The sequence below is a fragment of the Phycodurus eques genome, chromosome 5, assembly GCF_024500275.1.
Source record: "Phycodurus eques isolate BA_2022a chromosome 5, UOR_Pequ_1.1, whole genome shotgun sequence".
Classification (NCBI taxonomy): domain Eukaryota; kingdom Metazoa; phylum Chordata; class Actinopteri; order Syngnathiformes; family Syngnathidae; genus Phycodurus; species Phycodurus eques.
Window position 1 is genome coordinate 28425598 of NC_084529.1, and position 12915 is coordinate 28438512.

Sequence of the window (12915 nt, forward strand, 5' to 3'; positions counted from 1 at the left end):
CATGCTTTTTTTTTTTTTGGGTGACATTTTTGTTTGTTTGCGTGCAGTGAAATTATTCTCATGTCTCGTGTTGGGAAAGACAGTCCAAGACAAGTCTAATGTAGGCCTATGTGGGGAAAAAATAAACTGTCCTCGTATCCAACCCAATTTTTCCAAACGTCAACAATGAAGACGTGCTGAATTATGAAAACGAGTGGCCAAATACATTGAGCAAACTAAATAGAACATAACATTAGCTCCCAAAAACATGCGTGGTAGGTTCATTGAAGACTCTAAATTGCCCGTAGGTGTGCATGTGAGTGCAAATGGTTGTTTGTTTCTATGTGCCCTGCGATTGGCTGGCGACCGGTTCAGTGTGTACCCCCCCCTCCCGCCCGAAAATAGCTGCGATAGGCTCCAGCATGCCTGCGACCCGAGTGAGGATAAGCAGTAAAGAAAATGGATGGATGGATAACATTAGCTCTCCACGTGACGTTTGTTTGTGATGCAAGTTGTCCAATCACGATCGCGTTCACTAGAGTGGCAGCACCGCGGCTTGTAATTGGTCACTCGGTTAATACGTCAAATTTGATTGGGCACAGAAGTTACTTATAGCCCGCCTCCTTGTGCATAAAAGCGTAACAGTGTTTGGCAGTGAACTAGGTTAAACCGCTGTGTCGGAGCAGTTTTGTTGGGGTTGTATTCCCTGAGTAAAAGCTCATTTACACCATATTTGGTGTAAATGAGCTGCTTCTGTTTTTTTAACGTGAGTTTGGCGGTTTTATTTGGGACAAAGTTGACTTAGCGGTCTAGCCAGAGAGTTTAAAGCTGTTCGCTGCCAAATTAATCAAAGCATGTAAGCAGGCACTAGCAAAATCACGAGCGGCACTCCGACTAAACAACAGTGGACCGTTTTTGTTTGTTTGTTTATTTGTTTTTTTTAAAAACTTTATTTAGCCCCTCAAATCGGGGAGGGAGCATTGTGTTTTCGCCGGCCCCGGCCGACGACCTTCGACCCGCCTGTCAACGCACGCTATGTTCCCTTTAGACTCGTCATGGAACATCTCGTTCGCAGGTTGCGGCTTCCTGGGCATCTACCATGTCGGCGTCGCCAGCTGCCTGTTGGAGCAGGCTCCTTTCCTGGTGCACAACGCCAAGCACATTTATGGGGCTTCAGCCGGAGCGCTCACCGCCACCGCGCTGGTCACCGGCGTATGCCTTGGTACGTCACTCGATTGTCGACTCACAATTTATGATGGGTGGCCTCTGTAACCAGTCCTGGAGTAAGTACACACGGCAGCTATCCTTGCAAAATCTACGCCTTTAGTCCATGACAACAGCATAGAATATTATTAGACACGACTGGAGTGCCTCACTTGTTTCCTGTTCGTATTATGTCTTTCTGCAGATGTGGAAAAACTGCACTGCACTGTATCTGTACTTTAGTTGAAGTACAGATAATTGAAAATGTTAAAATAAGACGGTGGTCAAAAGAGAAGTAATTATTCTACTCATTTAAGTGAAAGGGGAAAAATACTCTGAAATGTACTTGAGTTCAAAAGTTTCTCTTGTGACTTTATAAAGTTCAGTATCTGAAAGCGATGCATGTGTAAAAGTACAAGTATCATAACAGAAAATAACTTTGGTAGAAGTTATTTACCTAGGAGATTATTGCTTGAGTCAAAGTCTTAAAGTATGTCACATTTTCTGTGTTAAAGTAATTTTCTTACATTTGGAGGTAAAAGTATTTCTTATAAGTGAGTGGTTAGAATTTTGATTATGTAAAATTGTCCTCGGATGTGAATGTGAGCGTGAACGTTGGTTTGACTATATGTGCCCTGCTATAGGCTGGTGTCTAATTCAGGGTGCACCCCGGGTTTGGCCCAAAGTCAGCTAGGCTAAGCTCCAGGTCACCCGCGACTCTAGTGAGGTTCAGCAGCAGGTTAAGTGCTCTGAGATGGATGTTTTACTTCATTCGTGTACTAAGATCTGGGTGTTGGTGAAGTAGTGAAGTTAGATTGTTCACGTTAGCCTGGCCATCGTACGTTATGAGTTTGCATCATAATATACAATAAAGAAAGTTGCTACGTAATACAGTCAACATTAGCAAGTCCGTAAGTCTTTAACTACCTGAGAAATAGCTACTCGAAGTTATCACACAGCAATAGAAAATGGTGTGACACAATACAACCAATGTGCGCCGGACCTCACTGGTAAACAAGCAGATAACCACTATGCAGTACAGAGCTAAGAGGCCCAATAACAAATAATTACTGATTTTAATGCACACACAACACTTAGGAAATAAACTCCATAACTGCTCAATCTCAAATTGTCTCACTGCAGACTGGCCTCTTGATTGACAGAAATACAATTTAGTTTAAGTTTGAAAACAACCCATGCGCCATCCAATTTTTTCTTTTGTGGTTGGTGTGGATTTATCGTTCCTTTGAGCCATAACAGAGATGTGTGCATCACTTCCCCATTGCTGCAAAATAAAGAGTTCCCTATTCTATGATTTGCATCACATTCTCTTTTTGCCGTCACTGGTATCGTTCTCCCTGTGACTGACTGGCGACCAGTTCAGGGTGTAGTCCGCCTTTCGCCCGAAGTCAGCTGGGATAGGCTCCAGCGCCCCGCGGCCCTAACCAGGATAAGCGGTGTTGAAAATGGATTGTATCATTCTTTGGCACTAGTACCACAAAAAGATAAAGAACAAGCTAAACAAATGTATTGTTAAACTTTTGACTGATATGGTGAAGCCTTGTGAGATATACACACATTGTTTGACATCATGCATAATAGCTGTTCAAAAGAATCTCTGTACCTTTGTGTGACTTGAGGTGTTTTATTCCAGAATTGTAAATTGTATGATCTAAAGGCAGTTAGCTTCCACTGTACTTTTTTAGTAACTTGAACAGGACTGCTATGCAATTTTTAGCAATCTCAATCCTTGTTATGTTGCATATACAGGAGAGGCTGGTGCCAGTATCATTGAGGTCGCCAAAGAAGCAAGAAAGCGCTTTCTCGGTCCCATGCATCCTTCCTTCAACCTGGTGAAGATCGTGCGCTTCATGTTACAGCGCACTCTACCGGCTGACTCTCACCAGATCGCCAACGGGAGATTGGGAATCTCTCTGACCAGAGTCACAGATGGCGAAAATGTACTTGTATCTCACTTCAACAACAAGGAGGAGATTGTGCAGGTGTGACTATTAATAAATATTGTATGACAATTTAATAGTTAATCAAATTTGGAACCACTCGCAGTACTGTAGTTAGTGTCTTCTTCTTGTTTCCTATAGGCATGTGTTTGCAGTGCCTACATCCCAGTGTATTGTGGCATTATTCCTCCCACACTGCAAGGAGTGGTGAGTAGCAAAATGATGTATGCATCATGAGCGGCAATAGCAATCAATAGCACATTAAAAAATAGCATACGGGTGTATCTCAATAAATTAGAATGTTGTAGTGAAGCCCCTTTATTTTATCTATCCATTTTCTTTACCGCTTAGCCTCACTATTTCAGTAGTTCACTTAAAAGTGGAAATCAGAAATTATACAGATTCATTAAAAACAAGAAAAGCTCCTAATTTCTGTGTTAAAAATAATTTTGATTGTTTTCTCTTTGTTGAGCTGATGAATCTTAAGTTGTGTTAGTCATAATGATTAAAAATGTGAAATGTTTCACTCTGTGGGTAGTGAATCGATATGAGTTACACATTTTTAATTGAACTACTGAAATTGAGCTTTCCACGATATTCAACTGAACCAACTTTAGATTAAGTACAGCGGGGTCTGAGATACGAGTGACCCGATTTCTGAATTTTTTGAGATACGAGCTGTCGTTTGGCCAATTTATTGCTTTGGCTTGGGAGCAAAAATTTGAGATAGCGGATCTATATGTTTACAGTGACCTCAAGTCGCTTCACAACAAGCAGCAGTTTGCAACCGTAGTAAAGGTTAAGCGGTATGGAAAATGGATTGATGGCTATAAACTGTATATCAATGTCTATATGATACTGCCCCCAGGTGCCCAAGGCGCACACACCAGAAGGAGCAGCACAATGTCTATTGGATTGAAGCAAAAAAAAAAAAGTGGCAAAATTTTTAATTCCTTATGTTAAATTTATATCATTACTGTATGTTTTATTGTAGAGCGCAATTTTTGTATAAAAAAATGCATTACAACATTTGTTGTTTTATGGGAGGCTGGAATGGATTGGATGTCATTTTCATTCATTTCAAAGGGTAAAGATGATTTGAGATAGTAACAGAAGTGATTAAGTTTTGAGCTACAAGTGTGGTCACGGAACAAATTAAACCCGTATCTCAAGGCACCTTTGCGTGTGCCGTTGGAGTTATGCAAGGGCCTTGTTCCTTTGCCTAATATTGTATCTTACTTTCATTAACAATGTGACAAGTGGCTGCCATATTTTTTCTTTAAAAAAACAACAACAAAAACACGGAATGAGCACTTCAAACGTCTCTTAAATCCATCATTCCTTCCATTTTCAAAACCGCTTATCCTGGTTAGGGTCACGGGGCGCTGGAGCCTATCCCAGCTGACTTCGGGCGAAAGGCGGACTACACCCTGAACTGGTCGCCAGTCAGTCGCAGGGCACATATAGACACGGACAACCATTGGCATTCACATTCACACCGTCACTGAGTGGGAACTGAGCCCACGCTGCCAGCACCAAAGTCAGGGAGTGTACCACTACACAATCAGTGACTCCTCTTAAATCCTCCATAACAAATAATGTTTCATTTGCACTATGTAAGTTTTTAAGCGCAAGTGACTCTGTTTGAAACATCACGGTAATTTCAATGAATCGACATCTCAGAATTTTGGCCCGTACGAGTGGTTGGTGGATATTTCTAACTGAAACTTTTCAGTTTATCAGAGAAGGGGGTAGCAGATGAAATGAACCGGCGAGGAGATATGTTGAGAAATAATGAAGTTGTACTTTTTTACTCTATTTTGAAGAAGTTTTCTGACCTGATTTCCTATCGGCAATATCCCACAAAAACATTCCCCAAAAGGCCTTTTTTTTTTTTTTTTTTTTTTTTTTTTTTTTAAACACAAACATAAATTTCTTTGGCAGCCATCGTCCGATTTTCAAAAATCTTTGTGTGCTGTACTCAGTTTGAAGTGGCCGCACTTGATCATTTTTGGCAAATCCTGTCACGTTGCTCCGTTCATTGCCTCTTTTTAGTTATCCCGCTAAAGCCATCCGATACTTTGGAAAAGGGTTTTTGTGAATGGCTATTATGTGCTTATTTTTTCTCATAATGGGCAAATTGAATTTGTCTTTTTCTGTACACTGACGCACTTTCTTAGCAGCACTGAGGTCCTTCTACGAAATGTCATTGAGCAATAGCATTTCCCAAGCACCCTCCCCTCTGTGGCCTTTGTGATAGAGTTTGGCGAGCTCACACGTGCTTGTGTGTACAAAGGGCATATGACCAACATTTTAGAGTGGCAGTGCCAGTTGTGAATGTGTTAACTTGTGGACCTTTTGGGTTGTTCTGTCCTCTCCTAGCCTCAAAGAATGATGTCAGCAAACAAATAGGGTCTGTTTAGATGATCAACATTCTCAGTAAAAACACTCATTATTAGAGAGGAATGCATCAAACCAACTTAGTTTAACTAAAAGAAATAAAGCAGTGCCTGAGGCGAAGTCCCTTTAAATTCAGGATTGCTGTCAAACAAAGTGTAAATACATTTATTATTTTCCATTTATTTTTGATGAAAATGGATGGAGGGATATTGTTGAAGGATAATAATCTTTCCAAGTAGTCTTTTGGGTAATGACACTGGCCAAAGTAGCCATAGTTCATGTCACCATTTAGTAATCTAGCCAATGGTCCTCTATTTACCGAATCCTAAAGCACATTTTGTGTCTCTTGTTCTTTGATGCAGCGATACGTTGATGGGGGAATCTCTGACAACTTGCCTCAATATGAGCTGAAAAACACCATCACTGTGTCCCCGTTCTCTGGTGAGAGTGATATCTGTCCACGAGACACCTCCACCAACATACATGAGCTCCGCTTTACCAACACCAGCATCCAGTTCACCCTCACCAACCTTTACAGAATTTCCCGGGCACTTTTCCCACCGGATCCAATGGTAAAGTCACTTGATGCCTCCTTCCCCAAGCTATACACACATTCCATGAACTAAAGTGAACTTATTGATTTTGATTGTGTCTAGGTTATGAAAGCCATGTGCAAACAGGGATATAATGACGCACTGCACTTCCTGAAGAAGAACGGTAGGAATCATAGCAACATGATTAAGATATTTTTTTTAAAGCCATCTTCAAGGTTTAATGGAAAGTCAAATGTTCATTACAATAATGTTTGTCTTCATGATATACCGTACTGGGTAATCACTGCTCATCATGGCAACTCGTGTTGGCTTGCTTACTGTGTTACATAATGGACTGAACATATGTTAAATAGCTGAATTGTACAACATACACACTAAAAAAATATTCGTTTGAATCATTGATGAGAATGAAAACGGTGGTATTTGTATTTCTTTTCAGGACTGATCAATTTCAGCGATCCTCACATAGACAGAGCCCTGCTGGCTAACAGAGCTGAGCATGAAGGTGAAGTCGACTATGTTCACACTGACGCCAAAGGTGTTGGAGAGGAAGAAAAGAAGCATAGGGTCGAAGGAACATTGACTGTTCATCCCTCAATAGAGGAGCACATCATTGTACGCCTTCCGCCTACTCTGCACAAAGGTACCATCAGATTATTGTATACAAGCTCTTGACTATGTCAATATATAATCATGACAAATTGTGGCCAATTAGTTGCTGTCAAAACTGCTTTATCACAGCTTCCATGGACAGTTTTATATACTGCGGAGTATTTTGACTGCTAGCAATGTTTGCTTCTTTGCCTCCCCCTGCAGCCCTAATTGAGGCCTGCACCGAGAGAAGGAGCCTGGTGCAGTCGCTTAGCAACTTGCTTCCTTTCAGGATGGCATCTGCCATGATGCTTCCCTATACTCTCCCTCTGGAGTCTGCTTTGTCTTTGACTCTCAGGTACTGGTAGACTTCATCAGATTTTTGCTCCCTGACTCCATATTTTAAATAATAAAATTTTAAATATGCATGTGGTTTTTTTTTTATTTTGTGTATTTACTAGAGCTGTCGAAATCAATGCAAATTCCCATCAACGCCACAAATGCTTTTAATAATAATAGTACATTTTATTTCAAGTATCTCTAAAAAAAAAAAAAAAAAAAAAAAAACAAGGACACTGAACAATAAATTAGTGGTTAAAATCAAACAGCGAGAAAATACACGGAATTATATAAATATGTATTTTTATCGCGCAATTAATACACAACCCTAATAGGCCCCTCTTGTGTGTGCCTTGTTTCGTGTGCTGTTCCTGCTGTTTGTGCCTTGGCCTCTTGGGGGCTGTGTGGCACATGCATGAGGAAACTACACCAACATGAGTTAAAAGACGAGAAGAAGAAAGTCGTCGTTGAACTGCATTAATATAACTTGTTTTTCACAGAGTAGAAAGGATATATACATGTTGTGAAGCAGTGGTTTTGTAACCCCGTCTTGGTGTGAAAGCACTTTTACTTGCTCTTTAAGTGTAAGGCGTATTTTATTCAGCAACCCCAGAGCATAACTCACTTTGTAATTGTGTTGCACAAACATCATTGGCTTCTTTTTTCGCCAGAAAACTGTGTCACATTCGAGTGTGCATCAGTACAGTAATTAACAAAATAAAAGCATACATAAACGCAATTAGCAAAGGTGTCACTATAGCAAAATCATTAACAAAAGCTTTTTGTTTGTGAAATGAAGTATTTGTTGTATTTAAAAGTACAATATGTGATTCTTTTTGTTGTGCGTTTAGTTTTAGAGTAACAGTTTTACAGTATGTGCTCATCTGTTTCATGTTGGGCTTGAATTTGAAATGTTGCAAAAAGGAAATCTATTTTCACAAGGTACGCATATTTGTCCACTTATAGGTTTCTAACAGTATAAAAAGCTAGAAAATATCCGTTTGTTGCACATTTAGAACAGATACAAAATGTGCGAAAATTCCATGATTATTTGCAAGTTACCTATTTAAAATCATGCGATTAATTACAATTAGAAATGTTAATCGATTGAGAGGTGTATTCAGTATTTTTATGTTGATATTTGTTTTTGATGTCATATGTAGACTTTTAGAGTGGTTGCCAGATGTGCAGGAAGATGTAGGGTGGATTCAAGAGCAGTTGGTGAAAGTCCTTCAGCATGTTCTGCGCCAGGCCTCCAAAAGCATTTCGCAGCATGTTTCTGCCCGGTAGGTGTACTTTCAACACATATTGACTGTGATTATGCTTTAGTTAAAAATATCTAATTCAAGTATTTGTACGAGCAACTGAGCAAGCGGAGATGTGTCACATTTATTTGGAAGTTTGGTGTATATAGCCATCAAAATGGTGGTGATTATTGAGGGTCTTTGGACATTGTGAAGGGTTTAATACAGCACAAAACAGGTGTTCATGATGCAGGTCTAGTTGTAATAGGTCATTCTATGTTGAATTGTTGGAAACATTTTAGTGTCGTGTTTGTTTTGCTGATGTCATGAACAGCAGTTCCTGTAATCACCAAAGTGGGCACTTACAAGAACAAGACAGTAGATGGCAATGAGTGGCCTTTGTTTTTGGAGCAACAATTAATGGTTCTTGCTCAGCACATGAGCAACCTTTCCACAAAGTTTTATGACAACTGATTGTTTGTCTTTTTTGCATAATCCTTTCTGCAAAGTAACAAATGAGAACAAAACCTTGAACACTTGTTCTTGGCATAGGTAGGGAATAAGGCGGACTAATCATAGAGCTGACCTTTGCAATGCTCCAAATGCTCCCCTGAAAATTATAAACGAAGTCAGTTAATTGGTAACATGCAGGTGATACTTAAAAAGGAATGTTTCCTGAGTTACACGTTACATTCACAACAGGATACAACTTGGTTTAACAGTTACGCCACTACTCGTACTGCTAACATGTACTTCAGATTCTCCTGTCAGCTGGAGCTGCACCACTACCAGTCCCTCCCATCCCAGATCCGCTCCACCAGCCTGTATGCCAGCTGGATGGGTAGCAGCACTCTTTCAGTCCAGGACATCTTCATGCGTCTAGACCAGTACAAGAGACAGCTGTTCTCTGGAACATTTTGCGTTAACATGGATCTGGAAGGGTCTTTTAAAACGGGGCCTATGTCAGTGGAAAAAAACTCTCCTTCCTTCACCCCTGCAGAAGGTTTCCCAACGCACACAGGTGGTCTTAACAACTCCCGAGATGACATGCGACACTTTGATTCAGATGTTCCACTTTTAAATCCAGGTGCACATCAAACAAATTACTATGAGTTCTAAATATGACGATTGAAATGGTAACAATTTACCATGCATATTTTGATGTGTAATGTATACAGTTCAAAAAGCCGTTAGCTGCAGTATGCTCGGAAATGCTCATCGCTGCTTTACATCTGAACGGCCAAGGCACGTTTGTGTGTTGTCAGGTGCAAACTCGAATCGTAAGACTCTGTAAACAAAGATGCACTCTTTTCAAGTGACATGGTTGAAGGAGGTGAGTGTTTGTTTTTCTGGAATGTGGTTTGACTTGTACTTAAGCATAGGTTACGGCTGGAACTTGGCCCTATGCATGAAATGTATAGTATCGGGCCCTTGCTATGTTATGTACTCTTTTGAGACTGTAGGAAGGAAACGGTGAAGCCACCGCGTAGCCTATTGCAGGAAGTTACTCCATACCGTTTTAAGCAACCGTCAATGCAGCATTATGAATTGAATACACAATGTTTTGTTTCAGGTGTGTATGTACTGTAAGTGGATGCCTGGTAATTGACATACTTTTGTATACTATATATACCAGTCATGTTTTTCTCCATAATCCTGATCTACTTACATTACAACCATGTACAGCTTTTAGAAACATGATGTAATGCATGTTGTGCTTTTAGTTGTATTCTAAAACTCTTGTTATGTCTGGTTATGCTATGCGACCTGATTTCTGAACTGATTTTAATTATTTAACCAAAGAATCACCTTATTATGTAGTGGAATTTATCACAGTTTCTTTTCCGTTAAGCTACCTATATTGTGTTGGACATTTACACTGCAATGTGAGAAACTGCAACTGTGTGACAGAGCCTCAAATGCCTTAAACTCACATTTAATGACTGCTGAGTGCATTTAATATGTAATTAAAAGGACACAGGGAGAAACACTTTGTGACCAAGAAATAAACTGGTGTTGTTTACCATAAACCGCTGCTACGACTGTTATGTGGGTATCCACATCCAGAAAAGCTGGGATTTGACATGAAGCGTGTTCACTGACTGGAGAACAATACACACACAGTTCTAACCAAATGCCACTAGTTGAGTTTTTGGGAAATCATCCCAGGAAAGTTACAAACATTCTAGTGATGATTCATGAGTGAAAAACACTCAGGATGCTGGAGCCTTTCCTAGCTGACTTAAGGCAAAAGGTGGACTACTCCTTGAACTGGTCACCAGTCAGTCGCAGGGCACATAGAGACACAGACAACCACTCGCACTCACATTCACACCGTCACCGAGTCTGAGAACTGGAACCACGCTGCCTGCACCAAAGTCAGGCGAATGCACCACTATACCATCAGTGACTAATAGCAAATATGATTAAACAAAATGTACGTAGACTTTTTTTTTTTAATTGAAAACCCCTCAGATTAGTCTTGTATTCAGTAGGTTTGTTTCATTGATCAGCCATAGATCAATGTCAAGTTGTCAACAATGAGATGCTTCCACAAAAGGATTTATCACTCTCACAAACTGTAACATAACTGTCATCACACACTTATCTTGTTGTGCTTTCTTGCATAAGCAGTTAAACAATGAGTCACTGATCATCTGAGGGAAGTATGGATGAGAAGATACTGATACTACCACAATTTTAGGTGTAACACGCTCCTGTGGAAGCCTCAGTTCATATGACAATGCCCTCTGGGAAGTGGGGTCATGCACTCATAAATAAGTGTATTAGCAGTGCTTTAATGTTTGGTTTTTATTCCCACTAATGCAGTGTTTATTATCTTGGTAGTGCATTCATACAAACTGTAATCCTGCAAAATAATCCCAATTTTTAACAAATGTATCTGGAATCTGATTACATGTTTTTTTTTTCGGGAACTGGAGTGGACTAGTTACCTTTTTTTTGGTATTCTGATTACATAATCCCATTACATGTACTGATCCGTGACTCCCCAAGCCTGTCCGTAGATGTTAATGGATGCTTAATTCTCTTGACCATTCTAAAGGTGCCTCTCGCCCAAAGTTGGCAGGGATATGCTCCAGGCTCCATTTTTCGATATGTATGTGTCTACAAACCCCAAAATCTAATGAAATTGGGATGTTGTGTAAAACATGAATAAAATATTTTTTACAAATACAATAGGGACCTCGCAGGTCACCTGCTAAAAAGAATCCAATGATTTTCAAATCCTTTTCAACCTATATTCAACTGAATAAACTACAAAGGCAATATGTTTGATGTTCAAACTGATGAACGTTATTGTTTTTTATGCAAACATTCTCTGATTTTGAATTTGATGCCTGCAACATGCTCCAATAAAAGCTGGGACAGCCAAAAAAAAAAACTGGGAAAGTTGAAGAACGCTAAAAAAAAAAACATTCCACAGGTGAAGAGGTTATTTGGAAACAGGTGAGTGTCATGATTGGGTCTAAAAGGAGCATCCCCGAAAGGCTCAGATGTTCACAAGCAAGGATGGAGCAAGGTTCACCACTTTGTGAACGACTGCATGAGCAAATAGTCCAACAGTTTAAGTACAAGGTTTCTCAATGTACAATTGCAAGGAATTTAATTATCTACAGTCCATAATATCACCAGAAAATTCTGAGAATCTGGAGGAATCTCTGCATGTAAGCGCCAAGGCTGGAAACCAACATTGAATGCCTGTTACCTTGAATACATCAGGCGGCACTGTGTTAAAAAACAGGCATTATTGTGTAAAGGATATTACCATGTGTCACTGATGGTGTAGTGGTACACTCGCCTGACTTTGGTGTGGGCAGCGTGGGTTCAGTTCCCACTCAGTGACGGTGTGAATGTGAGTGCGAATGGTTGTCCGTGTCTATATGTGCCCTGTGACTGACTGGCGACCAGTTCAGGGTGTAGTCTGCCTTTCGCCTGAAGTCAGCTGGGATAGGCTCCAGCGCCCCGCCAGTCTAACCGGGATAAGTGGTGTTGAAAATGGATGGATGGATGGATATTGCCATGTGGGCTCAGGAACACTTCAGAAAACCATTTTTAGTTAACACAGTTCGCCACCACATCCACAAATGCAAGTTAAAACTCTACCATGCAAAGCGAAAGCAACACAACAACACAACACCCAGAGATGAGATGGACTGACGAAAAGTGGAAAGGTGTGCTGTGGTCTGACAAGTCCACATTTCAAATTGTTTTGGAAATCATGGACATCGTGTCTTCCCAGCCAGAGAAGAAAAGGATCATCCGGACTGTTATATAAATCATATAAATAAATATAAAAATAAGTGAAAACAATGTATGATAATGAAATAACAGTGGGTTCGCTAGCAGAATCACTGTGCACTATTGTCTTAGCCTTTTCGGGTGCAGTAATGTTTATTGTTCACTGTGGTTACTGCTAGCCCTAAATGGCCACCACCTCCCACAATGCAGTGCAGCTTTTGCATTGCATTGTGGCATGTGGAAGCCATTTTAGGTAAAAAAAAAAAAAAAAACAGATTCCTGAAGCACGTAGCCAATGATGTTTATGCTGCACGAGACAAAGCATAAAGTTCCTTCATCAGCCATGCCAAGACTGTTCATAAACCAAAAATAGTATGTAATCCG

At 40.2% G+C, this 12915-nt stretch overlaps 1 protein-coding gene across 1 annotated transcript; it reads left to right on the top strand.

Annotated features, from left to right (window-relative positions):
- The first annotated feature begins 627 nt into the window (after nt 1-627).
- Nucleotides 628-10301, top strand: pnpla2 (patatin-like phospholipase domain containing 2). The gene is made up of 9 exons (XM_061675997.1): nt 628-1201; nt 2953-3185; nt 3285-3350; nt 5906-6115; nt 6200-6260; nt 6537-6740; nt 6914-7046; nt 8191-8313; nt 9030-10301. Exons 1-9 carry the CDS (start codon nt 1015-1017, stop codon nt 9388-9390), a joined length of 1578 nt encoding a protein of 525 aa, XP_061531981.1. The 5' UTR covers nt 628-1014; the 3' UTR covers nt 9391-10301.
- The last annotated feature ends 2614 nt before the right edge of the window (nt 10302-12915 follow it).